This window comes from Gadus morhua, chromosome 12 (genome assembly GCF_902167405.1).
Source record: "Gadus morhua chromosome 12, gadMor3.0, whole genome shotgun sequence".
Taxonomy (NCBI): Eukaryota; Metazoa; Chordata; class Actinopteri; order Gadiformes; family Gadidae; genus Gadus; species Gadus morhua.
In genome coordinates, this window is record NC_044059.1 from 6,946,144 (window position 1) to 6,973,845 (window position 27,702).

General features: G+C 41.4%; 7 protein-coding genes across 8 annotated transcripts; 3 read left to right on the top strand and 4 right to left on the bottom strand.

The window, feature by feature from the left end:
* The first annotated feature begins 1,288 nt into the window (after positions 1 to 1,288).
* ctbs (chitobiase, di-N-acetyl-) lies at positions 1,289 to 4,671 on the top strand. The gene is made up of 7 exons (XM_030372833.1): positions 1,289 to 1,470; positions 1,855 to 1,993; positions 2,306 to 2,514; positions 2,929 to 3,100; positions 3,189 to 3,286; positions 3,554 to 3,715; positions 4,198 to 4,671. The coding sequence occupies exons 1-7, from the start codon at positions 1,342 to 1,344 to the stop codon at positions 4,381 to 4,383; spliced, it is 1,095 nt and encodes a 364-aa protein (XP_030228693.1). The 5' UTR covers positions 1,289 to 1,341; the 3' UTR covers positions 4,384 to 4,671.
* Positions 4,669 to 9,659, bottom strand: spata1 (spermatogenesis associated 1). The gene is made up of 12 exons (XM_030372884.1): positions 9,487 to 9,659; positions 9,215 to 9,321; positions 9,021 to 9,138; positions 8,867 to 8,920; positions 7,531 to 7,975; positions 7,130 to 7,274; positions 6,919 to 6,979; positions 6,471 to 6,632; positions 6,104 to 6,344; positions 5,726 to 5,901; positions 5,367 to 5,465; positions 4,669 to 5,113 (listed from the first exon to the last, which is right to left on the bottom strand). Exons 1-12 carry the CDS (start codon positions 9,544 to 9,546, stop codon positions 4,964 to 4,966), a joined length of 1,818 nt encoding a protein of 605 aa, XP_030228744.1. The 5' UTR covers positions 9,547 to 9,659; the 3' UTR covers positions 4,669 to 4,963.
* A 409-nt stretch (positions 9,660 to 10,068) lies between these two features.
* Positions 10,069 to 11,193, top strand: gng5 (guanine nucleotide binding protein (G protein), gamma 5). Its single transcript, XM_030372268.1, has 3 exons — positions 10,069 to 10,282; positions 10,519 to 10,661; positions 10,954 to 11,193. The coding sequence occupies exons 1-2, from the start codon at positions 10,202 to 10,204 to the stop codon at positions 10,642 to 10,644; spliced, it is 207 nt and encodes a 68-aa protein (XP_030228128.1). The 5' UTR covers positions 10,069 to 10,201; the 3' UTR covers positions 10,645 to 10,661; positions 10,954 to 11,193.
* Positions 11,192 to 14,597, bottom strand: rpf1 (ribosome production factor 1 homolog). The gene is made up of 9 exons (XM_030372262.1): positions 14,086 to 14,597; positions 13,931 to 13,987; positions 13,713 to 13,793; positions 13,527 to 13,622; positions 13,014 to 13,167; positions 12,564 to 12,646; positions 12,141 to 12,322; positions 11,860 to 11,986; positions 11,192 to 11,675 (listed from the first exon to the last, which is right to left on the bottom strand). Exons 1-9 carry the CDS (start codon positions 14,338 to 14,340, stop codon positions 11,634 to 11,636), a joined length of 1,077 nt encoding a protein of 358 aa, XP_030228122.1. The 5' UTR covers positions 14,341 to 14,597; the 3' UTR covers positions 11,192 to 11,633.
* A 749-nt stretch (positions 14,598 to 15,346) lies between these two features.
* Positions 15,347 to 19,806, bottom strand: dnase2b (deoxyribonuclease II beta). Its single transcript, XM_030372263.1, has 6 exons — positions 19,521 to 19,806; positions 19,194 to 19,356; positions 18,742 to 18,820; positions 17,493 to 17,654; positions 15,981 to 16,181; positions 15,347 to 15,779 (listed from the first exon to the last, which is right to left on the bottom strand). Exons 1-6 carry the CDS (start codon positions 19,634 to 19,636, stop codon positions 15,445 to 15,447), a joined length of 1,056 nt encoding a protein of 351 aa, XP_030228123.1. The 5' UTR covers positions 19,637 to 19,806; the 3' UTR covers positions 15,347 to 15,444.
* An 11-nt stretch (positions 19,807 to 19,817) lies between these two features.
* On the top strand, positions 19,818 to 24,155 carry uox (urate oxidase). The gene is made up of 8 exons (XM_030372265.1): positions 19,818 to 20,029; positions 20,781 to 20,993; positions 21,727 to 21,843; positions 22,871 to 22,949; positions 23,088 to 23,274; positions 23,467 to 23,590; positions 23,821 to 23,904; positions 24,001 to 24,155. The coding sequence occupies exons 1-8, from the start codon at positions 19,991 to 19,993 to the stop codon at positions 24,073 to 24,075; spliced, it is 918 nt and encodes a 305-aa protein (XP_030228125.1). The 5' UTR covers positions 19,818 to 19,990; the 3' UTR covers positions 24,076 to 24,155.
* A 2-nt stretch (positions 24,156 to 24,157) lies between these two features.
* Positions 24,158 to 27,617, bottom strand: samd13 (sterile alpha motif domain containing 13). 2 transcript variants are annotated; one of them, XM_030372267.1, is made up of 5 exons: positions 27,345 to 27,617; positions 26,903 to 27,005; positions 26,505 to 26,547; positions 26,297 to 26,408; positions 24,158 to 25,755 (listed from the first exon to the last, which is right to left on the bottom strand). In XM_030372267.1, the coding sequence occupies exons 2-5, from the start codon at positions 26,928 to 26,930 to the stop codon at positions 25,612 to 25,614; spliced, it is 327 nt and encodes a 108-aa protein (XP_030228127.1). In that variant the 5' UTR covers positions 26,931 to 27,005; positions 27,345 to 27,617; the 3' UTR covers positions 24,158 to 25,611. The 2 variants fall into 2 exon arrangements, with proteins under 2 accessions (XP_030228127.1, XP_030228126.1); XM_030372266.1 differs by lacking the exon at positions 27,345 to 27,617 and adding an exon at positions 27,106 to 27,300.
* Positions 27,618 to 27,702: the final 85 nt, after the last annotated feature.

Genomic DNA, 27,702 nt, shown 5'->3' on the forward strand with positions numbered 1-27,702 from the left:
TAAAACGAAGGCCCCATTATGAAGTCCAAGTAGGGCTAATATTGTTTAATTACTTTCTCAATTGTACACAAGGACGCGGCATGTGGCTCACAACTGGAAACGAATCAGTGAAATGTGCAAATAATTGAATGTCCCAGCCTGTAAAATGTCATTGGGTCCGAACTTGTTGTGTTCGCTCTGATGTCTCCAAAGTAATAGTTTCGATTCTAAGCCAATCAGGAAGCTCAGCTTTCCACAGTCTCTGCCAATCAGATGGCTCAATTGTCTGCAGTTCTGTGCGACACTCTCCTAAGCATAGAAGGGGCTCTGTCACGTTAAAATTGTACCGGGGGCGAAAATTGTACCGGCCAACGTCATCAGTTGTTTACATCTTGACAACCTGTCTGGCAACAGACGACGCGATCGTCTGTTGCCGGGCAGGTTGCAAAAAACATTCGGCTCATGTTTCCAAAAGACGAAATAACATAATACAGATAACGGATCGCTAGATAACACTTGTTTTAACTTTATATTTGTATTGTATTTAATTGTTTAATCGAATAGCAACAGACGACGCGATCGTCTGTTGCCGGGAAACGGGCGATCGCGTCAAATGACGCGTTCAAGAACCTTCCTACGTCATTTGACGCGATCGCCCGTTTCCCGGCAACAGACGATGCAGACGAAACAGACGAATACATACAATACAAATATAAAGTAAAAACAAGTGTTATCTAGCGATCCGTTATCTGTATTATGTTATTTCGTCTTTTGGAAACATGAGCCGAATGTTTTTTGCAACCTGCCCGGCAACAGACGATCGCGTCGTCTGTTGCCAGACAGGTTGTCAAGATGTAAACAACTGATGACGTAGGCCGGTACAATTTTCGCCCCCGGTACAATTTTAACGTGACAGCTCCACCAAGTGGCCGAACTCCCAAAATGTTTCTAATTCATAGGTTCACTGATGTACCTGTGTTCAGCTCATGCAGCCTGTTTGGTATGTCCAATGTAGGACTTTTGTGCATAGGTAGTATTACTGTTTCTAAAGAAAGTGAGACACATTTAATGTATCAAAGCATTTGATCATTTTAAAATATATATCCAATAGGAGAAAGTAAACCATTAATTTGATGGCGTGTGAAGGGCTGCTCCTAATTAAAACTAATTAAAGTCTAAAGCTTTGATTAAGGTGGAATCCATAATTTCATTCCTACGTTATTTTTGTTTCTTTTTGTATAATCACCAGATAATTGTGGTTTGTGGACAATTTCAACTGTCCAACATTGCACTCCGTATTATGCATGAGTTGATTCGTCACGTGATAAGTTTCCTCACATCGGTAGTGAGTATCAGCGAGTCATGACAGGATTTAAAATGTTGACAATCTTCACATTTATTTCAACCATATGCCTTGTTGCCACGGCCGACGTTTGTCCGTGTGGGAGCCCGGATCTTTGTCATCAGATTCGACAGGAAAGAGATTTTGAGGTTGGCTGCGTTTGTTTATCACATTCAACAATATAAATCAGGGCCTCGATATGCGGTCAGAAGCCTGAATATATCGCTCTATTGTGAAAGCAGACAGATAACTGGTTACAAGTGTCCAAACCACTGACGTTAAAACTTATGCGTTAACACTTTATGTCATTATTTATTTTTATTGCTGTATAAAAATAGCCTGTTATATATTACGATTTTTTTTTAACTATCAAAGTATCACAACTAACAGTACTTCGAAAGAGGGGAAGTGGTAGCGTTGTCAAGCAGTGTTGTTGTTGGGAAGTAGGCTTTTGATACTTCCTCTTGCAATGCGTGTTACTGCCTTGTTGTGCCTGCAGTTAACTGGCATATTCTTTTCCTCATTTTGTGCAGGTGTTTGTGTTTGATGTGGGTCGAAAAGCATGGCAATCTTATGACTGGAGCATTGTGACAACAGTGGCAGCTTTTGGGAAATATGACCCTGAACTCATGTGTTATGCACATTCCAAAGGCGCACGAGTTGTGCTCAAAGGTTGAGTAACCATCAGCTTCCATTTGCCCTATTTCATTTTATTTATTTATTTGCCAACTGTCAACTAATACAATATAACAATGAGATGATGAGAAAAAGAGCAACACCTTTATTGCCTTCAGATTTACAAATGTTATCCTTTAGTCTCCTACTTTTCTTCTACTTTTAGAGCAGAATCTTTACCTAAATTACAAGATCAGGGCAACTTCTTTTTAAATGACAGATACATTTTCGAGTGGGTTTGCCATAACCTCAAATGAAAGGGTAAAAAAACCCCGCACACAACCGATACAATTCTCCTTACTTTACAAGGTGACGTTTTCCTCCCATATATTGTGGACCCGGGGAACAGAACGGCCTGGATCACAGAGAAGGTGAACCTGGCCAAGACTCAGTTCCTGGATGGAATCAACATAGACATTGAGCATGCAGTGGAGGCCGGTTCTGCGGAGTACCATGCTCTCACAGGCCTGGTGAAGGAAAGCACAGAGGCCTTCCACAGGGAGATCCCTGGTTCACAGGTGAGTGGGCAAAATAGTTTCCTTTATCTTATTGTTTCTTTTTAATGACTTTTGTGTATCTTTGTACTGTGTCCTTGAGTGCAGAGGAAGGCGCCTTCAAATTTAATTTATTATTATTATTTTGTTTATTAATAAGTTAATCACCACTCAACGCTGAATCCAATGAAAGCGTCGGGCAGATACTGAAGCAAAGTAAACAAATAATCTACCTTTATTTATCTACTGTTATTTTTTTTATCAATGCTTTCTGGCTCGAAAAGCACATGTGTCTTATCGTTGTTAATGTACTGTCTGAGCAGGCCAGTGTGAGGGTCTAGGGTGTTTGACTCCCAACCGATAAGGTCTGGGGTTCTTGAGTAAGATGCCTAAACTCTTCCTGTATATTAATTCAGTTGTTTATTTTCTGACCTTTAGGTCTCATTTGATGTCGCATGGTCACCGAACTGCATAGACAAGCGTTGCTATGACTACGTTACTATTGCTGAGTCCTGTGACCTGCTGTTTGTGATGTCCTACGACGAGCAGAGTCAGATCCCGGGGGACTGTATTGCAATGGCCAACGCCCCAGTGACTCAAACCCTCAAAGGTACCCCGTCCCATAGATGTATATGCTTTTAGTTGCTGAAGCCAAAACACTTATTCATTTAAAGGCTAACCTGGAATTATTTTAATAGGTTACTACCAATATTTGGATCTAGAGATAGATCCCAAAAAGCTAGTGATGGGAGTACCGTGGTACGGTTATGATTACTCATGCCTCAACCTGTCTAAGGTAAGACATTTCCGTTTAACGGTTCAAAATGAGCCCTACAGAGAAACCACAGTCATGGATTATTCAGTGTCCTCTAGCCATCCATAGTGTTAATTGGTATAGTGTTAACTGAGCATAATTGGTGAATAGTGAGCACCTTTTGCGAACAGTTTGTGTAAAGATGTGCAACGGTTAACATTGTGCAAAGTTAGCCTTGTGCATGGTTTGCGAGTGGGTCAATAAAGCTCAAATGGGCTGGTGGTGGCGTCTTGTCCTGCACCCCGCTAGGACGGCGTGTGCTCCATAGAGAAGATCCCGTTCCGTGGAGCCCCCTGCAGTGACGCAGCGGGTAAACAGAAGACCTACAGCTGGATCATGAAGCAGGTCAACAGCTCCATGACCGGCCGACTGTGGGACCAGGGGCAGCAAGCTCCGTACTTTAACTACGAGGTAAGCCTGGTAAAAACTACCTTAGGGGGTCCATCTCCAATCAGCTCAATGTCCATGATGCTACTTTTAGCTCCGAACTTAGCCTTTGTTCAATCTATATTTGATGGAATGTTTGGGTTGCCTGCATTCTTCGTTTGGCAGAAGAGGTTGTCCAGCACTGGATTATTTTAATGTTTTGGTCCTTCAGAGTTGTCAGGGTGTTTTGCCATTAGTCTGAATAAATAACATAAATTACAAAACCCGCTGCCTTTTCTGTTTACGGTGTGTAGTCTGGAGTGCCAGTGACCTTCTTCTATGGCAACACCACAAGAAAACACTTTACAGATGCAATATAAATGGTCCTATTGAATTCGTCTCACAAGTGGCAGCATTTTCTAGCCTCATTAGCATCACAAAACATTGCTGTTGTTAGTTTCTGGCAGCTGGCTTACAATGATGTTCCTTAGTTTTTGTTATATATATTTTCATGTATATTTTCTCAGGACCATGAAGGACAGATCCACCAGGTATGGTATGATGATCCGGAGAGCATCTGCCTCAAGGCAAGCTTGGTGAAAAGCAAAGGGCTGAGGGGTATTGGCGTGTGGAACGGCAATCTCCTCAACTACATTGACGAGGCTGCCAAGCAACAGACAACAATGATGTGGAATGCTCTAGTGCAATGCTAAATGGGCCAAATTTACACCTGCCTTGATTCTCCTGACATCTGTTGCCAAGTCAGTATAATCTTTTGTGAGGTTGCGATGCCCAGGTTTTATTTTTCAGGAATATATGTTTGTACTACAAAGTTTATTCTGCTTTATTGCTGTTTTGGATCGCAGTATTTCAAGTCGGGTGTCCCACTTGAATCAGCCACTTGGAAATGCAAAAACAAAGCTTTGAAATAGAAAAATATGTTTCAACAAGTATTTGCCTCATACTGAATTATTAAAGAAGAAGTTTTGCTGTTGAAAAAAGTTTTTTCATGAATGATGTAATGAAACTTAACATTTTGAACACCTTTCACAATTAATATTTAAAATGATAAGATACAATATCAAACATTACTAGCAAATACTAGGACCACATCAAAATATAAGCGTGGCTAAAGTTAAATATAACTTGATATCAAATCTAGTACACAATGCATATTCAAATAACAAATTGTTTAAGAAAGATACACCGACTTATATTCACACAGAATTTGACATCCCACTAATTTTTTTCTGTGCAGCTAAAATGTGTAGAATTCCAAACCTAAACATTGAATTAGCATCCAGCTTTCTGGGCGTATGGTCTGTTCCGTGGGATTGGCCCAAAAGGTTGTGAGGTTATAGGTCCAGTGTGAATCGATTGGCTCTTTTTCTGAGCCAGCTCAGCCTTCAGCGCCCTTAGCTCGGTAGCAGCCTGCTTCCTTAACTAGAGAGAGCCAGACAGGAGCGATGTCAGCCACTTCGTTTGTTTGATATCATTGTCATTCATAATTAGTGCCTAATTCATCAAGGGTGTATTTATATGCAGTCATGAAAACAATTCTCTAACTTTTCAATGCAACATCTATTTGTTGTATTTTTATACAAAGGTTTTCCCTTTTTTGCGGATTCAATGCATATCTCATACTATTGGGTGTAGATATATATATGATGAATGAAAATAAACAATAATCATGTACCCTTATCTCTGTGATAAGTTTCATCTTGGCATCTTCTACTTGTCTTCTCAGGTTGTCAATTTCATGGCTCTCAGTCATGATCTGAATGATGAGCTCATTCTAACAGATGGGATTATGGTTAGTCAGGTTAAGGACATTACAGGATGCAAGTACAACATGATAAGATAGACATGATTTAACACTGCCGAGTTCAATTTTCAGAGTGTAATTTAGGAAATACAATGAATTATTGAATTATAATTATAATTAAATGATTATTGGATAATCATGTCAGTTAAAAGCATAATTCATTTCAACATTTTTTATTTTGAGAAGACGTAACTTTAAGGAGTAAATGAAGGAAGACTTCATCAACAGACCTTTGTGGAAGACCTTCCCTGATGTCTGTTTCGGCCTCTGCCGTCTCTGGCCTGTAGCTGGTGCAGGAGTTTATTGTAAAATGTCTCCAGTTCCTGACGCAAATTCCTCAATGTCTCTTCCATTGGTGCCGTGGCTTTCTTTGTCTCAAAATACTTCTTTTTCCAACTGTCACGAGCTTTAGTGTGGTGTTAAAAGGGGGGAAAACACTTCAATATTGATTTATGCTTTAAATTTATTGGATAAAATCTGGTTATAATCTTAAACTGTCCCAAATTTACTCAAATTAACATAACTATTTCTTGTTTTTCCCGAAAGTTAGGCAAAAAGCCAAGCCGCATTACGACATGCGACAAAGTGAAGTCGCTACTTCAACTGACCTTGATTCCTACGGTTCCTGTTTTGGGCCAATAAGTCTTTCCCCTTCCTCAGCAGTTCCTGTCTTGTCCACTCGAGCTGCTTCCTTTCTCCCCTCACCATCTTGATTTCCTCAATAAGTTCATCTCCTTGAGACAGAGAGATGCAACCCATGTCAGCAACATCCTTGGTGTTTAAGAGTCTCTGTATCGGCACTGCACTAGCCCATAGTCTCACACATGTCACTGTCCACCCCAATGTACGCTGGCTGTATCACACACCTGTTGGTTGGTCGATTTATCATACACGCAACGGAATTCAAGAATTTGAGATGGCTTGTAATTGCTTTTCAACCTCCGAACCTGGTGGTAAAACAGCAGCCCTTTAAACAGTCCTGTTGATCCAGGATGAGAACTGAGACGCTATCTTACTGTTATCCTGAAGAAGCGGGGTACCAGCTGGCCCGTTTGTGGTGAGGGTCCCAGCAGAGGCTGGAGGTTGGGAGCGGTATTGGATCATAGGCTTTGAGGACACTCCCAGACTCTCTGGAACCTCACATTATGAAAAGACACGACACTCAAAGTGATGCAGCATTTGGGTTGAGGGTGGCTTGGTTTTTCATCATGGATACATCTGGTCGTTACATATAACCCCATGTCACTGACCGGGGGAACTTGGTGAATGGCCAAAGCCCTATTGTAAAGGCCTGGACTTTACAAGAGTCTGGAAGGCTTGTTAAAACACTTGAGTCCGGTGTTGTCGTGACAACTCTGCCTCTTTAATAGACTAAACTTTAGACCATGTTGTCGATGTCAAATAAAAAGAGGACATCTCGTACCATTGGTTTCGGCTTCCTTCCCGCCGGCATCTTCGTCTGTAAATCTTTTGATGGTCTGAGCCTGCAATAATCAGACATCTGCGATGAAGCGTTAAGAAACTGTAGTTTCACAATCAACTGTACTACAGTAGTAGTCTGATGCTGATGCTAAGTGAGACAGGCCATAATGGTTTGGTGAGGAATAAATATTAGGGGCGTCTGCGAACAGCACCTGTCTGAGGAGAAGCCTGCCTGTCTGTCTTCCAGCGACTCTGGTAGGCCTGAGTCTCTGGCCGCTCTGGTGGTCAGCTTGTCTTTCTTACAGCCTGTCATCTCTTCTCTCCCAGGCAGGCCCTTCCCCTGGGCCGGATCACCGTCTGGAAAGGGGTTCAAGTGTAGACATGGTGGAAAATGGTGTTAAACACGTTTGCTTTGTTTGTCTTGCACTTTGCAAACATGTATGAACAAGTCAATTACGTGCTGCAGGGTCCGCTTCAAATCATTTGATGCTTTTGAAATAATAGATTTCGACAAATATTTGGCAAGAAAGAATATTCAAAAAGCGTTTTTTTATGTTGCAGATATGAAACATGTAGATCAGTCTCCGATCGATAAGATATGTATTCTCATCACCTTTACTTTGTACATCATGCGGTGACCTGCTGGGATTCTTGCACCTCCTCCTCTGACTCCTCTCCTCTGCCCTGTCAGCCTTCAGGGAGAACCCCCCCACCCCGGCCTCCCCTCTCGCTCCCTCTGTGGAGCAGCAACTCTCCTCCCCCAACCCCTCCTCCTCCTCATCTCCCTCCTCTTCCTCCTCCTCCTCCCCCTCCTCCTCCTCCTCCCGCTGCTCCTCGTGGTCTGCGGCGTCGGGGGTGTGGGGCGAGCGTCGGGAACCCTGGGGGATCAGGGGGAACTTGACGGGCGGTCCCTTGGTGGTGGTCCCGGTGCCGGGCTTGTGGGGGTAGTAGGCCTGGTGGTCTGGGGAGCTGCTGCGGGTGTCCAGAGTGAGCGACTGGGAGCAGACGCTGCTGTGGTTCACCTCCGCGGCCAGCAGGTAGAGCTCGGGTTGGGCGGCCTGCGGAGAGAAGAGAAGAGGTACGATTTTGTCTTTAGGCTGTTTTTTTTAAGGTGACATATTCTACCACAAGGTGTGAATGTGATAAGCCGTTACAAGCCTTTTTGAAAATCTGCCTCTTCTGACATCACATACATCTCGGTGGTGGACACGCCCACTTGTGATGTCAGAAGAGGCAGATTTTCAAAACGCCTTATCACACTCACACCTGGTGGTATAATACGTATGTCACCTTTAAGCTATAGTTAAGATAAGATTATTGTACTTAATGAATTCCACATGGGAATTCTGGTTAGCACAGCGAAGGGCACAGGAGGATGAGTAGTAGAAATGCAGAAGAAAAATAAGCTCCGATAAAAATAAAACACTGAATACAGAACAAATCTGTGTAGGCCTCCACACAATACGAGCAGTAGGCATTGTAGTAGCAACGTTTGGATCCGGGCTCAACCTCCTACACAGGCCTTTAAACTGATTCTGCTGATTGAAACCATGTTTCAGTTTGAGCTATTATATGAATGACCAAAAGCTGTACAAGAAGTGTCAGTAAGTCTATGCCAATTATGAAATAGCTCAAGTAATGGAATGCTTTAGTTAAAGTAAAAATAACAACATGAATGAGTATAATGGGACACAAGGTACTTTTCCAATCGAACAAACCAGGAATTCGTTTTTATTAGAATATTTACATATTTACATTAATATTTATTTTAAGTTGAATTGTCTACAATGATTTGATATGTATCTATGTTTACATAGTGTGGGAGGATAAAGTTCGAGGTAAATAGAGTAGTTTATGATGCATTTTTAAAGGTCAAAAGAAAAGGAAAACATTGTATTTGACCTTGGCCGACATCAATTTGATAAAGAAAGAAAAAAAACGATACCTACATATGGTGGAGCAAATGTTTTCACTTTTAGCTCCCTCTCTTGTTCGTGTTTGACCTTTAACATAGAAGAACATACAGCTGTGATATTATATAGGACCTCTTTAAATCACTCAAACGCACACAGAAGACCATCCTTTGAAGCACATTCTACCCACCACTGCTAAACTGCGACCGACACATTTCAGGAAGGAGAATTTGTCGACCCTTATTTCTGGTCCCAGAAAAATGCCAAGCTCACTCCTTAGATTCTTTAGCGTTATATCGGGATATACTCTAGAAACAATAGAACAATAAAGGTTATTATATTTTCACTGAAATGCATCACTGTAAACAAAACGACATTTCTTACCTGATAAAACCTGCAGATATGAAACTCTCGATGGCCTCCGCGGGAACTTTATTGAGCTTTCCATTCCACTGGTCATCAGGCACATAAAGCACATGGAGCTCCACCAACTAATGGTGTAAAATACATCAAGTTAACGTATTGACACATTTGGATGATTCACTGCCTTTAATATCGATTTGTCTTGTAATGTTATTTTTACTAACGCAAATTGATTTGTCCTATTTGCGAGAAACCCTGCAGTTCCTTAATCAATTATAAACATGTCGACATACCTTGCTACTTTTTGGCCTTTTTTCCTCGAGATATCTTATTGACTCGCATGATAATTCCATTATTAACTTGATTTAGCACATTCCAAAAAATATATATATATTCATTGTTAGTTAAAAAAAAAGTAACGATTGGTTTCCGTGTGGAACAGCTGAAGAAATCCAGAGCAAGAATAGCCACTGGATGAAAAGAAAACCCTCTTTGCTTTTCTCAAAGGAAAAGAGGCTGCAAAGGAATGGATTTTATGAGAGAGTGCTTACACCAGTGTTGCCTTGGTGCTCATGACAAGTCCAGTGTATGCATGTGGTAAATCTCAAACCCTTTTTCTGAAATAGTCTTTATATTCGAATACATAATTCGTTTAGTTCTTACTCTGAAAATAGTCACTCAAAATAAACAACAAACATTCAAAAGATCGTCAGGGCTTGATAAAAGCCCAGATATTCTTAACCATTAATATGAGTAACCCCTGACTGGAGTAAAGCCTGACTGCAGCTCGCAGATCGAGGAGGGGCTTACATTTTCCCTAAATGGAGTAATATTGCATTGCATGTGTAAAGGCATTTATTCCACCAGGGGGCGCAGTGGAAATATGCACACAGACTTTACGCATCCCAAATAAAAATGACCGGAAACGCAACATTGAGGAAGGGAAGCGAAGAACGGCAGAACAAAGTTTTCTCTGTATGATTGTCTGGCACTTTTAAGTTTCCAACCATGTCGGGATCATCAAACACCATGGCAATGAAGAAAGTGGTTCAACAGTTGCGCTTCGAGGCCAGCATCAACAGAGTAAAGGTACGGTGAAACACAGTGCGCCTTTTATTTCACGACGGTCCAAAAAAGTCTGACGATGGCGACCTGTGGCTGTTTCATAGGGGTCTCACCACCTTCACGATCAAAAAAATGTGATCTCTTAGCCAACTGTTGCACTCAGTATGCGTCTCGAAGGGTGTGTACATGACAACGACTTTACATGTGTATATATAAATAATAAAAAAAGGAAATCTAATCGTAGTTTTCTATGTCCACAGGTGTCTCAGGCCGCCGCAGACCTGCAGCAGTTCTGTCTCCAGAACGCCCAGCAGGACCCTCTCCTCACGGGAATGTCCTCCAGCACGAACCCCTTCAGACCACAGAAAGTCTGCTCCTTTTTATAGCCCACATGATGCCTTTCGTGAGTACCAGTTTATTCCTCTAATACATCTTCCTTGAATTATGGAGTACACCATGTATAGCGAGTCGACACTACATCTTAAATATAACAGCTGGTGTATGTATATAATGTTAAGGTTCGATAATGAAGCATTTTGTGTACCTAAAATGTTTACATTTTCTCTGTCATACTGTATTTCCGTCTGCACGTTTTTTTTTATCCCATTACTGACCTGAACAATTGGTTCCCATCTGTGGTAAAGTGCATGAATCATCTTTGACATTAACAAAACCACCAACGTCCATCTGTACAGGTTTCGGACTCCAGGGTGCCTTGATGTTCACCAGAACCTGCACTGTGGACTTGATTGTTACGAGTGCCAGGGAATTTGGGGACAGCCAACTAACTTAATTTTTTTTTAATAACATCTAAATATCTCAAGGTGCTTCTGAGACCGGTCTTCACCCAGTTAGTAGCAACTAATACCATAAAGTGTGTTTTTATGTGTGCTTTCTTTCCATATATTTGTGAATAAAATACAACATTCCAACAACCCTGTATGTAGAATTTATTTTTTGCACAACATATTTACAAGGTTATTTAAAAAAATGACTCAAGACAGTTTAGCTATGTATGGGCTAGTAAGCCTAAGGGCCCAGATCTCCTCTGATTTCCCCATTTTGACTCAAACACAAGCAAACCATGCTTGCGTCTGCAGTTGCCATCCACAAGATGCATGTATTTGTGTAAATTGACACTGCCCATGTTTCTCTTGACTATTTACTGACAGGGTGAGACATGCCAAACAAAATGATAGAGCCTGACTCCCATCCTACAAAGGACATTCGACCAGGAAGGAAATCACAAGTTAAAATACATAACTGCTGGTTGGGATTAACATGGTCATTGTTCACCCTTTAACACCCAGCAAGAGCAGTTCAATAGGAGACCGGAGACTGCCTTTGTGACAAAGGCCAGCTTGTCGATACGCATTCAGAGGACGAACTTCCTTCTGCAGGCATCCACCTCATGACGCTGGAAAGTAAAGGGATAACGACGAATTAATTTAGTGGATCTTCTAGCATGACGAAAGCACAAGTAGAAATGCCATTAGGACAACTGATTTGAAGGAAAATGTATCAAAATGCATTTTCTATATAAACAACTCCACAAAAGGAAATGTAGGGACAGTAAGTGGTCGAGTTAAGACAACTGTTACCTTGAGAACCCACTCGTACTCCCCGAACTTCGAGTCGAAGGTGCCCTTCTGTAGCGAGCGCAGTTTGAGGGTGAAGCGCGGTCCCAGCTCTTGGATGCCGGCCCTCTTCTCGTTCTTGAAAATATACCTGATGAGGAAAAGGTTGGTTGTAGTTTGGTGATTGGGTCAAAAGTAAAGCAGCTCTTAAAACACGAGTTACAATGTGCCCAACATAAATCTGTAAAAACTAACTAATGGGTTTCATATATAGCTAGATGTATACGGATCAGAAAAAGACCCACCTGTGAAACCTGAAGAACACAAAGTCTCTCTGGTTGTGGAAGGTGGCGACCTGCCGACCCACAAACTGCGGGTCGTGTGGGAAGAGGGCGGCAAACATGCGGCCGATGCCGTGACCCAGGCGGGTGCTGAAGTTGTTCAGGATCACCTCTGGGGTGTGTTCAGTCGGCTCTTTGCCTCGCCGCTGAGGACGGTAGAGAATATGTTGCATTACTTATATTGCCCCCGCCCGATCCAGAAAGTACTGGGTTCAATTCCTAATGGCTCCGCAGTACTTGTACAAGCAGGCGTTGAGGTGGTCAAACCCTACCTTGTTCATGAAATGCATCGACTTTCTCAATGCAATGCACAGTGTTTAACAACAGTAAAAGATGAAACATTTTCTGGAAGAAAGACCGTGGGATTAATGCTTGGACATTGCTTGCCTTCATTTCCTTGCGTAGCCGTACACTGCTCACTTTGAAGTGGGCTGTGGGTCCATCGGGGAGGTGACAGAGAACCAAGCCGTCTTTGTATTGCAGTGAAGGAGGACACACTTAACGAAGCCACCATACCAGTCAGAGAGTGAACACATGTTTGCCAGGGAGCCAGAAGTGCGCTGGAATCTAAAGACTTTTTACTTACCATTCAAGCCTATATGCAGTTTGAAACTAGAGTAATAATAAATATAGCGGCTAGGGCATCCACCTTAAGTCACAAGGGACTGGGTGTCATCCCAAATGTCCACAGCTTCATCCCCTACCAGCTCCTTAACGAATGACATGCATCAACGCAAGTGGATAAAAGCGTCTGCTAAATGACAAAACGAATAATACTCTAGTATGGAGTAGAAGGTCTCAGAGGCGTCTTTAGTGTGGAATAGTCTTTGAGGATACTGGGCATTTTGCGGTCCTCGTTGATGACCATGAGGTACGTGAAGCCCCTGGAGACACACTGGGGGATGACCCTCTTCAGGGCCAGTCCTCTCCTGTAGTAAACGTGGGCGTCCGGGATCACCGTGGCCAGCTGCTCGCAGAACCGAACCGTCCTCTGAAAGATGAGTCAGAAAAAGGCAAAAGACGATGACTCCACCGAGCCCGGTATCGAGAAGCTCCTCTGGTATGAATGAGCAAGTTATATATTTTTTAATTTCTGTTGCTGGGACTGCTCTGAGATGGGAATGTAAAGAGAGGAACTACCTCTCAAAGCTGGCCGTTAACTGAAATGGCTGATGATTCAAGGATGAAATAAATTGTTTGTTATTTTTGGAGAATCGGCATTAGGGTTTGGAAAGAAGTATATATCATCTGCAACTGTTTTTTGTTGTATTCATTTATTTTATTTGCTTTGCTCGTGTTCATTTCTTAAATAAAGAAGAATAAAGAAAGAAAGTGCTAAGAGCAACTCACCCCCCTGGGTCTGTCCGATGTTGTGATGAGTACTTTGGGGTTAGTCAGTTTGTTGAAGTATGAAGAGAATTCATCCGTTCCCTCATCAAAGGCTACCTGTAAATTAGAGTTCAAATACAAATAAATGACACACAGCACAACATTGAGACAGAAAGGAGAGCAACCGTTCAAATAATACCAATTTACCTCTTCATCGTCTGGGTCAACTGTGGTTTCGTCGTACACTCTCTGGTTTTCTATAGTCTTAGGGACTTCCTTTGGTGGTGCCTGGAAAAAGAGTTAAGTCATTTGTGTTTGATGTATTAGGTTACATACACCATTGGTGTCAAATCTTGGAAAACAAACGTAAGACTATCCTCCGTCTGATTACTTCACACACTAACAACGATGATCATGAGGCTCACCTTGTCACCCAAAGCCTCCCTCTCCTTCTTTCTCGTTTTCTTCACTTGCATCTTTTGCTGAAAATTCAAACACACACAGACACATCAACCAGGGATTTAACCTATGGAGTTACCATGATCATTCACCCATTTTATACACATCAGTCCACTTTTACCTTTCGTTTGTCCTGTTTGAGTTTCATAAACATCTGATGTCGGCGCTGTTTATTCTTGATTTCCGAAAGGCTGAATGTCGGGGGAAGCATTGGTTCTAGTGGCGTGAGAACAGGTTTAGTCTCCACCACCTCCACATCGCTAACGTTGCCATTCTCCCCTTGAGGAGTCCTCTTTTTCTTTTGCATTTTGTTGTTCATTTTGATGTTCTTTTTCTTGCCTTTAAATTGCTTTAGGGGAACTTGTGTGACATCCATGTTGTCAACTACGGTGTTTCTTCTTTTCACGTGTGAGATGTGATGGCTCGACTACTTCCGGGTCAGGAGGTTTTAGCCGAATTGTTTTGGTGTTTTTTAAGAAATGCGCCGTCTAGTGGTATGGATGAGCATAAGACAAGGTGACTTTCATGGGGGAATTGTTATGCACGACAGAAATAATAAACTTGATGGTTTCATTTTGGTTACACACACACACACACACACACACACACACACACACACACACACACACACACACACACACACACACACACACACACACACACACACACACACACACACACACACACAAACAAACAAACACTCAGACATAATCTATCGTCTTATATCTACTAGTTTATATGATAATTTACACTTGTTGGAGATACATGTTTCCAGTAGATCTTGTAGGTGCTGGTCTGGATATAGTCAGTATACAATCCAAAAATAACCATCAATGCATAACCTTAGAGGGAAATGGAGAATCTATTTAAGCAAAAAATCATAAGAAGTTAGATAGGCTGATTCAGTGTACATATTTATTTCGGAATAATACACATTGATGATAGTACATCTACATTAATAAGTGCATTGCTGTGCTGTGACTTGACTCCATCCAAACATCTAAATATTAAATTGAGGTGTCCATACATCCCTATTTTTAAAGACATTGGAGATGGCTCAAGAGTGCTTCTGACATGAACCGTGACAGTACTGAAAACAAAGATATGCTCAGAGCTCATATAGAATGCATAGGAATATAGAAACAACATAAAAACATATATAAAAAAATATCTGGGAATGATACAATATTGTATGTATGTACCCATCTAACTAAAAGTACCCAAATCTCTCTCTCTCTCTCTCTCTCTCTCTCTCTCTCTCTCTCTCTCTCTCTCTCTCTCTCTCTCTCTCTCTCTCTCTCTCTCTCTCTCTCTCTCTCTCTCTCTCCTTCTCTCGCTCTCTCCTTCCTCCTTCTCTCTGCCCCCCCCCCCCCCCCCCTCTCTCTCTCTCTCTGTCTCTCTCTGTCTCTCTCTGTCTCTCTTTCTCCTTCTCCATCCCTCCCTCTATCTCTCTCTCTCCCCCCATCCTTCTCTCCCTCAGCTAGCAGTCCTTATACGAGGACACCACCTGTCTAAAGGCCTTGTACACAAAGGGGTTCCGGGTGCACAGGAGTCCCCCTGCCCGATTCACCTGAGCCCTCTCCCTGTTCAGGTCTCCCACGCAGGCCCACTGGTCCTCCAAGCCCGTGGACACGCACCACTTGGAGTGGTCATGCCGGGACTCGAAGAGGGTGGGCCCTGGGAGACACACCTTCTGGACGTTCATGGCGTGGTTCTCCAAGGAGCAGTTGGAGGGCAGCTCGCGGTTCTGCCTCTGCCACGTCTCCACCAGGAGGTCTGTCCCCAGCTCCTGGGCCACCCACCCCGTGTAGATGTCTGGGGAACGGTGGGTAAAGAGGGGGAGTGGAGGTTTGAGTTTCTGTGCTTTAAAACTGTTGGACTACATTGTAATTCAAAAAATCCACAGCAAATACTGCACACAATGATGATGGGATATAGGGAAAGATAGAAAGAAAGAAGTAGAGAAAGACAGACAAATAAAGTGAGAGTAATAATGAAAGAAGATACTTTCCTTACCATCAACAAAGCGTTCAGATTTGGCAAAATGTACAAATTCCTCTCCTTTTGCCGAGAGAAGACTCTCGATATTTTTACTGGATGAGGGGAGGGGAAACTTGGAGCCTTCACACAACTGTGCCAAATCCGCAAAGTCGTCCAAGAATGAGGAGGGCACTGAGCAGTTATATACACGTGGGATGAGGTAGACCAGCTGCCGTGCTGGAGAATGAGACATATTCAACAACAGATGAATTGGCATCATGGCCACAGGTGGGGACTGGCCACAAATAAATCAACATTTATTCATACATAGCATTCTATTTATGTTCTAAAATAATCAATGGTACTAAAATGTCTGAATCTTTTGTGTATTTTTTGTGTATACTTATGGTGTGTGGCAGTTCATTTCTACTACTCTACTTTTGGTTAGAGCTGAAAGCGGTACAAAAATGTGGTATCAAAATAGTATGCAGTTTGAAACTTTCAGGAGGGAGTTTCCTAAAACACTATAAAAAAAAAGAATGAATATTGGTAAGACTTGGTTTTATGAAATTAATGAAAATTAATTTCATAAAACCAAGAACACAATAACTAGAACATTTGTGGCTGGGGCCATTTGGGAATTAATATTATTGCATCCTTTTTTAAGGTCCCCAAACCTTCCCTCTATACAGCGATAGTTTGCCAGGGGCCCTTGGCTTGGCTGTTGCATATATCCTATAACCAAATATAATATAGATTATAAGACTATTATTCATTTTGACACATAACAAAGAACAAATCTATTGTGATCTAACAATGGCCCCAACATAATATTCTCCAATCAGACCATAAGAATGGATACACGTTCACTGATTGATTTAAAAAACATCTACCAAGAATTGGAAAAAGGCCCTGTGTCCACACACAGTCACGCGAAAGGGTACATGTGTGTTCATTTGGTGGCAGCTGTGATACTGATCTTGACATGACAGAAAGAAGAAGTAACAAAAAGACAACGCCTGTAGTTTCACCAACTTCTAAATGTTTTTTTTTAACCATCTTATAGAGTTAGTCTTCAGGATTTACCACCAAATGAGTCAGATAGGAACGTAGCTCAGATCTTGGTGAACGGCGTTTTTCACTTTCTTTCGCTGCATATTTGTTCCAACCATTCAAGTTGGTTATCTGAAAGCCAGTATCTATTAACAGCGAAGACAAACACGTCCAGCCCCGATAAATAGTAGAAAATGATCTGTTATGATTTAAAATGAACCCTATGTAGACATGCCACTGTAGAAATTTACCGAAATTCACTTGCATCAATGATTTTCTTTTTTGATAGAATATCTCAAAAGAAAACAGGGAACCAAGCATAACTCCGCCCACTTGCAGTTTTTGGTTTCCGGCCCAGGCTCTGAACCGTCTCCTCTCAGAAGTTCAAAATTAACATTGTAGGACCACCGAGATAACCAACACTGTAATATATCATCTTTTCACATCAGTGTGAAATATGTGATGCGGGGCTCGGCGGTTGGTCGTTTGACTCACCTATTATGGGAAACTGCCTGTACTTGTAGGTCATGCACAGAGCAGTTTGGCCATTTAACTTTCCAGAGGAGGGGTACTGGTAACCCCGCTCTGGGAAGTAGGGGAAGTGGGGGACACTGTGGGACAGCCAGAATCCTTGAGCGTGGTCAAAGAGCAGCACTCCTGCACCATGCACAAAAACAACTCTGGTTCAGTGTTTACACATTGCTCACACACATCCATAGGTGAGCACACGTATGCACATGCAAAACATTCTCCGCATACACACGTGCACACACGGACGCACACACACACATCCATAGGTGAGCACACGTATGCACATGCAAAACATTCTCCGCATACACACGTGCACACACGGACGCACACACACACAAACACACACATACGCACACACATGCATGTGCACGCACACACGCACACTCGACACACATGCACGTGCACACACACAGACACACACAGACACACACACAAACACAAACACAAACAAACACGCACACATGCACAAACATGCACGTGCACACAAACACACACACAAACACACACACACACACGTACACACAAACACACACATGCACGTGCACACACACAGACAGACAGATACACCTGCACACACATACACAGGGTTAACACAAGGACCCGGTGATGTGCTACCCCTCAGATAGGACACGAAATAAAGTCAACAGCGTCCAGAGAGGGGTGAACAACCTTTGACCCGTTTCCTCCCCCTCAGCCACAGCATCATATTGGTCAGCTTCTGTTAGCTAAACCATTGATCTTTCATTACTTTCGTCCCATATAAAGAGGCGAAGGACCTTCCACGACCTTGTGTGCAACATGGACAGGTCAATGCCTGCATTACTGCCCCCTGCCATCTCTTGATGCGTGTTTACTTTGGGTCAAAGCTGGGCTGGTTTGATCCGAGCTCCAACGCTTATGTAATGGCATTGGTCGTTTGCATGGCAGTCTAGGTCTAGTTCAGTGGAACCTTGCTATCAAAGAATCACATACTGTAGATATAAGCACATAAAAAGAAATGGATATCATTTTCATAGATTTGCATTGAAATGGAGCAAGCGCCGAAAGCATTACATGGGATCATTTAAATAGCACTAAGCATATTGTGAACAGGAACTACCTTCAATAATTTTTCGCTCACTAGTGTTGTCACTAATATGGGTTGAATCCCAACACATTTCAGGGCATCGAGCAGTGCCTTAGGGCATGTCACTGGTTTGGAACCAGTGCCTACCTTTCGTGTGGCCATATCCTTTGAGGTAGTCCATGTCTGGGGGTCCATCATTGTACATGGCATAAACTGTGCTGTTAGACTGAGGGCCACAATAGTTGTTGTTATGTACATTACATATCTTAATCTTTAATTCATTCATTATATCGATAAATCTGTTTTCATTTAATCAATTACAAAGTGCTGGTAACGGGTTAGGTAGACCATGCATATAGGGCTAGAACAATAAATCCCTTACTAGAAAGTAATTAAAACAAACCAAATATCATTGAGTACATTATTGAGTACACTATTTATGAAGGTCTTCAGGCAGTCTTGAAATTGTCCACACACACGCAGACACACACACACACACACACGCACACGCACACACACACACACACACACACACACACACACACACACACACACACACACACACACACACACACACACACACACACATGCGTTCTCACCATGTAGGCCTGCCCTAAGTAGAGTTGGTTTAGAGTGAGTCCAATGGCCCCTTCACTGGTGTTGACAGTGAATTGACTCATCTGCCATGTTTCTACAGCAGAGTCTAGGTACATGTACCCCAGCCCACTACCAAACTCTTTGGGCAACTTGTAGACCACAAACCTTTAATGACAAGACACATCCATTTGCATATACACAATACTGACATTTGGCAGTGAAAACGGTCTGCAACGTTAAGAACATCAAGGGTATGAGCTTTGCGGTCAGGAAAAGGTATCATCCTGGTACTTTTAACGTATTGAAATAATCCATGTTTGTCAGCTTACCAGTCAACAGGTTCCCCGGCTTCATTTCTACAGGTAATGTCTGTCCTAATAGCTGGGAAACACAAAAACACAATTATAACTTTGCAGCATGCGCCATATGGTTCCATCGTCAACATGTTCAGCTGTGGGACTGAATAACTAAGAGGAAGTGAAATCCATTGAGTTCATTGTGGGGGGAGGTTTTGACACAAGGCCTCATGACAGGAAAAGACACGTTATTTGATTTGAGTGAACTGGATATTCTTTCGATGGTTGTTGACGAGACAAATAATTCAAAATGTTCCCATTGCTGAAAATGACATCCCTGGGCTTGTTGACTTTGCGACTGATTTGAGTTGAGACAGGAGGACAAGTAAAATATTGACCTGCCCAAGTGTTCCTCCCCTTTGAGGACAACCATTTCTGTCTCTGGCTGGAGATAGGACCGGGAACCACTGAGAACAAGCTGCAGCAACATTTGGGAAGAGTAGATGATGAGTAGAAGCACCATGGCAACTTCCTCAGCTCAGGTACAAACGCTCATTCATCATTCCCATCCTTGTATATTTTAATGCTGAACTCTGTTGATTTATTAAGAAGGTTTGGCATACCTTGTAATATAAGGTATATATTGTTATGGAATGACAACGTAACAAATACTACTAGGGATACTGGGGAAATGTAACATAGTGAGAAATGAAAATGTAGTTAAAATTGCAGTGGAGACCACAAAGCATATTTTGTGAAAGCATATTTCAAGTAAAGCAGTTCCCAAAATGAAATACTTAAGTAACTTTACCTAGTTTACTTGCAACCATAGTTATATAAGCCTTTTATTAATCTTCTGTTACTACAGAAATTGTATAAACTTTTTTCCAACCAATAGTTATGTCTCTCACTTCATCTGATGCAAGAATAAAGAATTTGGTTGGTGGGGGGGGTATTTGGCGTGGCACTTAAACCAATTCTTTCTCATGGGTGCCCCCCTCAAATGGTGTGAATATGATTTATTTTACGGGTCTACATTGAGGATTTGTTTTTACCCACTTTTGCTTTTTTCAGATTCTTCTTCAATATTGAAATGCATTGCCCAATTAAACAAAGATAATATTATCTCTCTCTATCTCTCTCATTCTCTCTATCTCCCTCTCTCATCGATCTTTCTAACGATGAATGTTAAGTGGAGGTTTTATTCGACTTTTAATCACATTCAGCTGCGTGAGTGATTGTTTTCCATCTCCTCCACTCTGATATCATGTGTGTGTGTGCGTGTGTGTTCAGAACGTCGAATTTGTGAGAACGGGATATGGCAAGAACATGGTCAAAGTGCTGTACATCCGAAGGAAGGGCGCCCACCACTCTATCGTGGAACTGAGGGCCGATGTGGAACTCACACTGAACTCCCGTAAGGACTACACGACAGGAGACAACGCAGACATCATCCCCACGGACACCATCAAGAACACAGTACACGGGTTGGCTAAAATCAAAGGGGTAAGCCTTTCCCAAGACCAGGGGCGGCCCCAGCACATTTGGCGCTCTAGGCGAGATTGTTGACGGGGGGGGGGGGGGGGGGGGGGGTATGGAGCGATTGTTGACGGGGGGGGGGGGGGGGGGGGGGATGTAGCCGATAAGATAATTTTTTTTTTTTGGACGCACTATTTTGCGCTCCCCCTCTAGATGGCGCTCTAGGCGGCCGCCTAACCCGCCTGTAGGGAAGGCCGCCCCTGCCCAAGACCAATCATATAATAATATAGATTATAATATCTAACAAGTCATTTGTTCAGCATAGCTCATGCCGATAACATGAATTTTTCAACCACAACACAGGTATGTTTCGGATAACGAGCATCAAAGTTTTGGAATGCCTTTGCATGAGGATTGCAGTACTTTGTCCCATTTATTTGTCCCCATCCATTTGTTTAGCATATTGCATAAAAAACATAATAATTAAAACAATAAAACAGTTACAGGCTTTGTTTACACAGCATTTTAATGTTTCAATAGAAAGCCATTGCATAACAATGGAAATATTATAGACCCAGTTTTAGTATTTTTTTTAGGTTACATTCTGTTTAACATTTTACATTCATTTTGTTATGTTTTAAATGTACAATTAGAAAAAAAAAACATATTTAGATGAAGAACCTTGTGTTTGTGGTGAAACTCAAGCCCCACCAGGATGTGATTTGGTTTTGGATGGGGTCTGTGTTTGGGGTCTCTCCAGGTTGAGACCATTGAGCAGTTCTCCCTGGACCTCTGCCACCATTTCCTGACCGCCTTCACCCACGTGGTGAGGGCCAGCGTGTACATGGAGGAGGCCCCCTGGAAGAGGCTGGAGAAGGTAGACTTACACAGACTGATACGTTCACCCTCGTTGAGTAACTGACCCAGATGAAAGAAGACTTGACCAACATCACAGAGTAGAGACCCATCCATCAAGGGTCAAGAGTAAAATAGGTCAGTGTGTATAGGCTAGATTTTCATGGTAAGCTCTGATAAGAAAATTCAATAAAAAAACAAGATAATAATAATAATTGTGTGTATATATATGCATATATATATTCCATATATATATATATATATATATATATATATATATATATATATATATATATATATATAGAGAGAGAGATAGAGATATAATTATTATTTTATTTTTGTTCTTACTAGAGCTTACCATGAAAATCAAGAATATTATGTCTGTGGAAACTGAGCATTTATATATATATATATATATATATATATATATATATATATATATATATATATATATATATATATATATATGTATATATACTGTTAAGTATAGGCTAATGTTTTTCTCAATTAACCGTTGCTCTTGCTTACTGTATTTCAATGAGGGTTTGATATGCAAACTATTACGTCACTCAGACTGAGTGACACAATAGTCTGCATATCAAAGCTGAGTGATCCTGAGTGTCTATGTGAATTAATAAGTGACCGAGGGATTTTGATACAATCTGTCTAAAATCTATGAATATGTATTCTGGTAGGTAGGCTACATAATTAGTAGGTTACCAATTAAATACGTCCTTCATCCATCTACCATTAACCTTCATCACATTGCAATAAATATCCAAAACGTCTTCATACACAAGGAGTTGAATACAGACAATCACTTCAGATGTCTAATGCTTATGTTATGCAACCTGATAGTGTTATGTGTTATTATATGGTCGCACATGTTATAATCAGTACCTCCTCAATACCTGCCTACTGAAACTAGTAGGCCTAGATAGAAACTGATGTAGTTCAAGATAGTTGACATGCCTCAACAGCGCTACTATCAAGACACTAGAATGGGATGATATCGGAAATTAATAATGCATTTATTTGTTTTTCCTAAGAATGGAGTTGAGCATTCACACGCATTTATCCTCAGTCCGGAAACGTCCCGTTTCTGTGACGTTAAACAAAATCTAAACGGTAAACACACAAGTGACATAGTTCATATACCAACGAACCAGTTGTTCATGTTTCCCTCATTAACATCCTATCAACAGTAACGACTAAAGACTGAATGATCATAAATACGACTGTCTTCCTCCACTAACAACTTCATAGATATTCCAGTGGTCCACAGCGGGTTGAAGGACATGAAAGTGTTGAAGACCACCCAGTCGGGCTTCGAAGGTTTTCACAAAGATCGTTTCACCACCCTCCCTGAAGCCAAGGACAGGTGCTTCTGCACCTCAGTCTACGCCAGGTGGCGCTACAACAAGGTGGCCAGTGTCAACTTCGACGGAGCATGGTAATTCATTCAGAACGTTTTAGAGAGTGGGATCGAATTACACGATCACTTCACATCAGAAGGTGAAAATTAAATCCTGTTGAAACTGTTGAAATCATACAACAATTACATATAAAGTGTATACAAAATATCTATATTTATATGTTTTATTATATATATAATAACTCTATTAACGAACTATCCTACTTGCAGGAAATCTGTAAAGGAGACTATAATCGAGAAGTTTGCTGGCCCATATGATCAGGGAGAATATTCCCCCTCGGTGCAGAAGACCCTATATGACTCACAGTGTTTGATCCTGCAAAGACTTCCAGAGGTAGGTTAATATATGAGGGACTTCGACATACCGTTCTTTCAGAATGTCACTTTCGAGTCGAAACCATAGTAGCAAGTCTCAGTGTTTTTCTTAGTATTATAAGTACAGAATCTACAAGTAGCCTACTGAAAAACAAAAACCACTGGCTCTATCAGTGCCATTCAATCAACGCGTGTGAGCATGCAGAGATTTCTAGGAAGCATGGCTCTAACCATCAAACTCTTTTAAAGGTGGAGGAAATAGAGATCGTCATGCCCAACCAGCATTACATTACCATTGATATGACCAAAATTGGTCTTGTAAACAAGGACGAAGTAAGCCAAAATTCAGCGACAACAACAACAACAACAACTCTGCAGACAGCAAAGCAACCATGATAAAACTGATGCCCCTCTGATATGATTCTGCAGGTGCTTCTGGCCTTGGACAACCCTTCTGGTAACATAGCGGGGACTTTGAAAAGAAAACCATCTGCAAAACTGTGAGGAAGAGGACAATTAATTCCGCTCTACCACATGAATAACCATATTTCAATTAAAATTAAAAAAATGACAAAAAAATTAAATCTGTTGTTCTTTGGGTGAGAAAAGAGCACCGTTTATTGCAAATCTTGGATTCATATATTCAAACTCCAGTGTAATGTTGGACATATACATTGGTCATATACACATTTCCATACATTTATCTCTGAGACAATGCTGAAAGCACCACAGGTAAGAACATATAAATCAGTATCAGTCTATACACGTCGATACCTCCAAGTCAAGACCCCCCAGCCCAGATACAGTAGGTGTGCAAGAAAACAGGGCATGTTGAGAATTGTTTTTGAGAATGGGCAAAAAACTAAAATGCATGCTATGATCCTATTGTAATCAGGCATTATACAGATAAAAATAACAGTCAAAAGGACAAAATGGAATTGATCAAATAACCTTTGACAATAATAATTGTAATCAAAGCCTTCCAAATACAAGAGAACACAAAATCTTTCACTTTATAATATGATCTTATGTACAACTTCTTTTTTAAACCATCAAGTTCCCACCCACATACGTACATACTTGTACACACAGTCACACACGATTCACAGCAGGATATCTTCAATATGGCTGGGTAAAAAAATCGATTTAATCGATTTTGGTTCGATTTCATTTAAATTTTGCAATACCGATTCATAGGGCATGTGATCGATTTTTTGTTTTGTTACCATTATTATTATTTTTGCACTTTAATAAACCATGCCTTAATGCAATTTGCAGCGAATGTTGTAGTTCAAGCACACTTTCACTTGCAATTCCTTACTAATTTCAAAATTGCACTTTTGAGACTTGAGACAGTTTTGTTTACAGCTCAAGTTTAAACTGTCCAATTTACAAGTTTGCACTTTAAACCTGTTGTTTAAGGTGAAGAGAAAAAATAAAGTACATTTGTATTTTGTAACACAGTTGAGCCATTTTCATTATTTAAGAGCAGATTGAATCGAATCGAATAGAATCGTGATTAATCAATTCAGAACCCTATGAATCAAAATCGAATCGATTTAGGAAATTGGCCACGATACCCAGCCCTATTCTTCAACGCATCTCAAAAATTCTTTTTTTTCTCCTTTTGTTTTAAATAATAATACCAATAATTAACAAAAACAATACAAAACACAAAGTACATATCAAAAGCAGCAAAGAAAATCAAAAATTCTATAAAGATATCTAGAAAGGTAAACAGCTGAACTGGACAGTGTGTGTGTGTGTGTGTGTGTGTGTGTGTGTGTGTGTGTGTGTGTGTGTGTGTTTGTGTGTGTGTGTGCCATAGCCAGGCACGCACTAAGAAAACATACAGCATTTAAAACTCCTTCCCTTTTTCCTGGTGGGGTCCCAGGGTGGCTAGGGGAGGAGTCCATAGGAGGTGGCCACTACCCTAGGGGGGTTCGGGGTCGGAGATTCGGGGGAGGGGGGGTGGGTCTCCAACTGACATCTTGATTGTCGCAGAGGCGCCGAGGCCACCGGTCGCTCGCTCCCTCGCTGCTACGAGGCGTTGCTCTTAAGGTGCTGGGTTTGCAGTGGCTTCACGTGGTACTCGTAGATCTTCAGCGCAGGGCCCAACTTTATGGACAGTCCCGTCAGCACGTCATTGCGCGTCATCAGGAGCAGGGACTTGCCATCGATTTCCTGTCCAGGCAGGAAGGAAAGAAAGAGTTGAGGCTCTGCTTTAGGACCTGTGGAAAGCACCACAGGTGTAAACAGACGAATGATGGTCAGGGCGAAAGGACTGGTGGAGAAAAATAAACAGAGATGTGCAGTAAAATCTGAAGGCAGGGAAACTTTATTTATATGGCACTTTTCATACACGAGGCAGACTCAAACTACTTTACATAGAAACATCGTCATACAATCAAATAGATAAGTAAAAGAAAACAAAGGCATAGTTAAAAAAAAATGCATTGTTGAACTTCATCACTACGTTTTAGAATGTCCCTTTGGTCAGTAATTCAATATAACCAAATAAATTGAACACGGATGAAGGAGAGTGCGTGGCACAATGCCACCATCAATAATACCAACACGTCTGTTGTTTTAAGTGCTTCCACAGTGTGCATGTGTGTGGCAAATAGAGAAGTACTTGTTAAACATTAATGCACTAACCACACAGACACACAGACACACACACACACACACACACACACACACACACACAAGCACTCTGACCAACCTGATCCTGAAAAGCAGTTGCCTGCTCTTCAAATCCCGTGGCTTTAAAGTAGTTGACGACATCTGCTACACCCCAGTTTGCAGGGTCTGCAATCTGGCCGTTCTCCACAGGGCTGTGGGAACACATAGTTTTTAGTTTTCACTCTTTCAATACATGTACTTTTCTTTAGCCATTATATATATTATTTTGTACTAAATTGATACGACACCTTTTGGTGTCCATTGAGCCATTTGCCTTTTCATCCATGCCAGCTGAAATAAGCAGAATAATAAATGATAGAAAATACGTTTAAATATCAAATCAGAGCTTATTAATCGACAAAAGCCTGCATTCAGCATATATATTATAATCTTTAAAATATCCCTATCCAATCCACATGTTAAAGCCAATCAGCTTATTAACATTCACATAGACGTTCATCTCTATGTGTTCCAGTGCAGGCTTGTGTTAAAAGCAAAGCCTGAAGTCCATACACATTGCATATATGCGATTCATCATAGAAAAGTAACTACAATTGACCATCACCTTGAGCATTTATTATGGTCTCCGATTAAACTAATTATAAAAAACAAAAAACAATTAGCCAGAATGTTACTGGCATCTTACAGTATCTTATGTTGGAGTAGATTTTCATTAGACGTCTTCTTAATGGGCTGTCACTTCCAAAACGACCATCGTTTCCATGGACGGTACGCAAAGGTCGGTTCTTCTAGAGTACAACAAAACAACCACAACCATCCCGTATTATGATGCATCGTGAGCAGATAATAAGCACAAACTGAAGGAGCCAAACACGAAATAGACTTCACCATCGCAAACCGATGCGTTTGAGCCAGTCTTTATTCTCCACTTGCATGAGGAACGAAAACCTTGAAACGCGTTACGATTAATAACGGTGTAATGAAGCAAGCTACACCTTGTGTAACATATTGGGTTATTACAGGGTATATAATAAATTAAAACAATAAAAGGTATAATGGCTAACTGCTATTTCGCAACAAACGCTATGAATAAGTTAGCTGTGTTAGCTATAGAACAAAATCCTTACCTTATTTCGGATGAATGCACCGTGGCAACGAGTGCACAGAAATCACACGACAATTTCAATTTGAACAACGTATTCAAATCAATAATAGAGTGGTTCTAAAATATATTGTCGAAATAAAATTAACATTTGATGAAATGCATCTAGCTAGCTTTTCTTTATCAATATTGGCTGCCTACGCAACATGACACTAATGATTCATGGGAAGTGAAGTTTTTAGCTCGCCTGAGAAGTGGAGTCTGCATGGCGCGTTTGTTGGTGGTGCAGATATTTGTAGTTTACCTTGGAAAGCAGTGGGACAGCTACAGTTGAGTTCTGGCAAGAAAAGACTAGCAGAAAAAATCCTTGCAACAAGAAAAAA

Coding starts and splice junctions, on each gene's coding strand:
- ctbs (XM_030372833.1), top strand. CDS start 1,342: ATGACAGGATTTAAAATGTTGACAATCTTCACATTTATTTCAACCATA. Junction 1,471..1,854: donor GACAGGAAAGAGATTTTGAG/GTTGGCTGCGTT, acceptor CATTTTGTGCAG/GTGTTTGTGTTTGATGTGGG. Junction 3,287..3,553: donor CATGCCTCAACCTGTCTAAG/GTAAGACATTTC, acceptor GCACCCCGCTAG/GACGGCGTGTGCTCCATAGA.
- spata1 (XM_030372884.1), bottom strand. CDS start 9,546: ATGGAATTATCATGCGAGTCAATAAGATATCTCGAGGAAAAAAGGCCA. Junction 8,921..9,020: donor TCGGTCGCAGTTTAGCAGTG/GTGGGTAGAATG, acceptor TCTATGTTAAAG/GTCAAACACGAACAAGAGAG. Junction 7,976..8,866: donor AAACATTTGCTCCACCATAT/GTAGGTATCGTT, acceptor TTCTCTCCGCAG/GCCGCCCAACCCGAGCTCTA.
- gng5 (XM_030372268.1), top strand. CDS start 10,202: ATGTCGGGATCATCAAACACCATGGCAATGAAGAAAGTGGTTCAACAG. Junction 10,283..10,518: donor CCAGCATCAACAGAGTAAAG/GTACGGTGAAAC, acceptor CTATGTCCACAG/GTGTCTCAGGCCGCCGCAGA.
- rpf1 (XM_030372262.1), bottom strand. CDS start 14,340: ATGGATGTCACACAAGTTCCCCTAAAGCAATTTAAAGGCAAGAAAAAG. Junction 13,794..13,930: donor GGGAGGCTTTGGGTGACAAG/GTGAGCCTCATG, acceptor CTCTTTTTCCAG/GCACCACCAAAGGAAGTCCC. Junction 13,168..13,526: donor CATCGGACAGACCCAGGGGG/GTGAGTTGCTCT, acceptor CTCATCTTTCAG/AGGACGGTTCGGTTCTGCGA.
- dnase2b (XM_030372263.1), bottom strand. CDS start 19,636: ATGTTGACGATGGAACCATATGGCGCATGCTGCAAAGTTATAATTGTG. Junction 17,655..18,741: donor AGGATATGGCCACACGAAAG/GTAGGCACTGGT, acceptor TGCATGGTGCAG/GAGTGCTGCTCTTTGACCAC. Junction 15,780..15,980: donor ATCTGAACGCTTTGTTGATG/GTAAGGAAAGTA, acceptor ACCGTTCCCCAG/ACATCTACACGGGGTGGGTG.
- uox (XM_030372265.1), top strand. CDS start 19,991: ATGATGAGTAGAAGCACCATGGCAACTTCCTCAGCTCAG. Junction 20,030..20,780: donor TGGCAACTTCCTCAGCTCAG/GTACAAACGCTC, acceptor GTGTGTGTTCAG/AACGTCGAATTTGTGAGAAC. Junction 21,844..22,870: donor CCTGGAAGAGGCTGGAGAAG/GTAGACTTACAC, acceptor GTTTTTCCTAAG/AATGGAGTTGAGCATTCACA.
- samd13 (XM_030372266.1), bottom strand. Junction 26,548..26,902: donor CTACTCCAACATAAGATACT/GTAAGATGCCAG, acceptor TGCTTATTTCAG/CTGGCATGGATGAAAAGGCA. Junction 25,756..26,296: donor CAACTGCTTTTCAGGATCAG/GTTGGTCAGAGT, acceptor CTGCCTGGACAG/GAAATCGATGGCAAGTCCCT.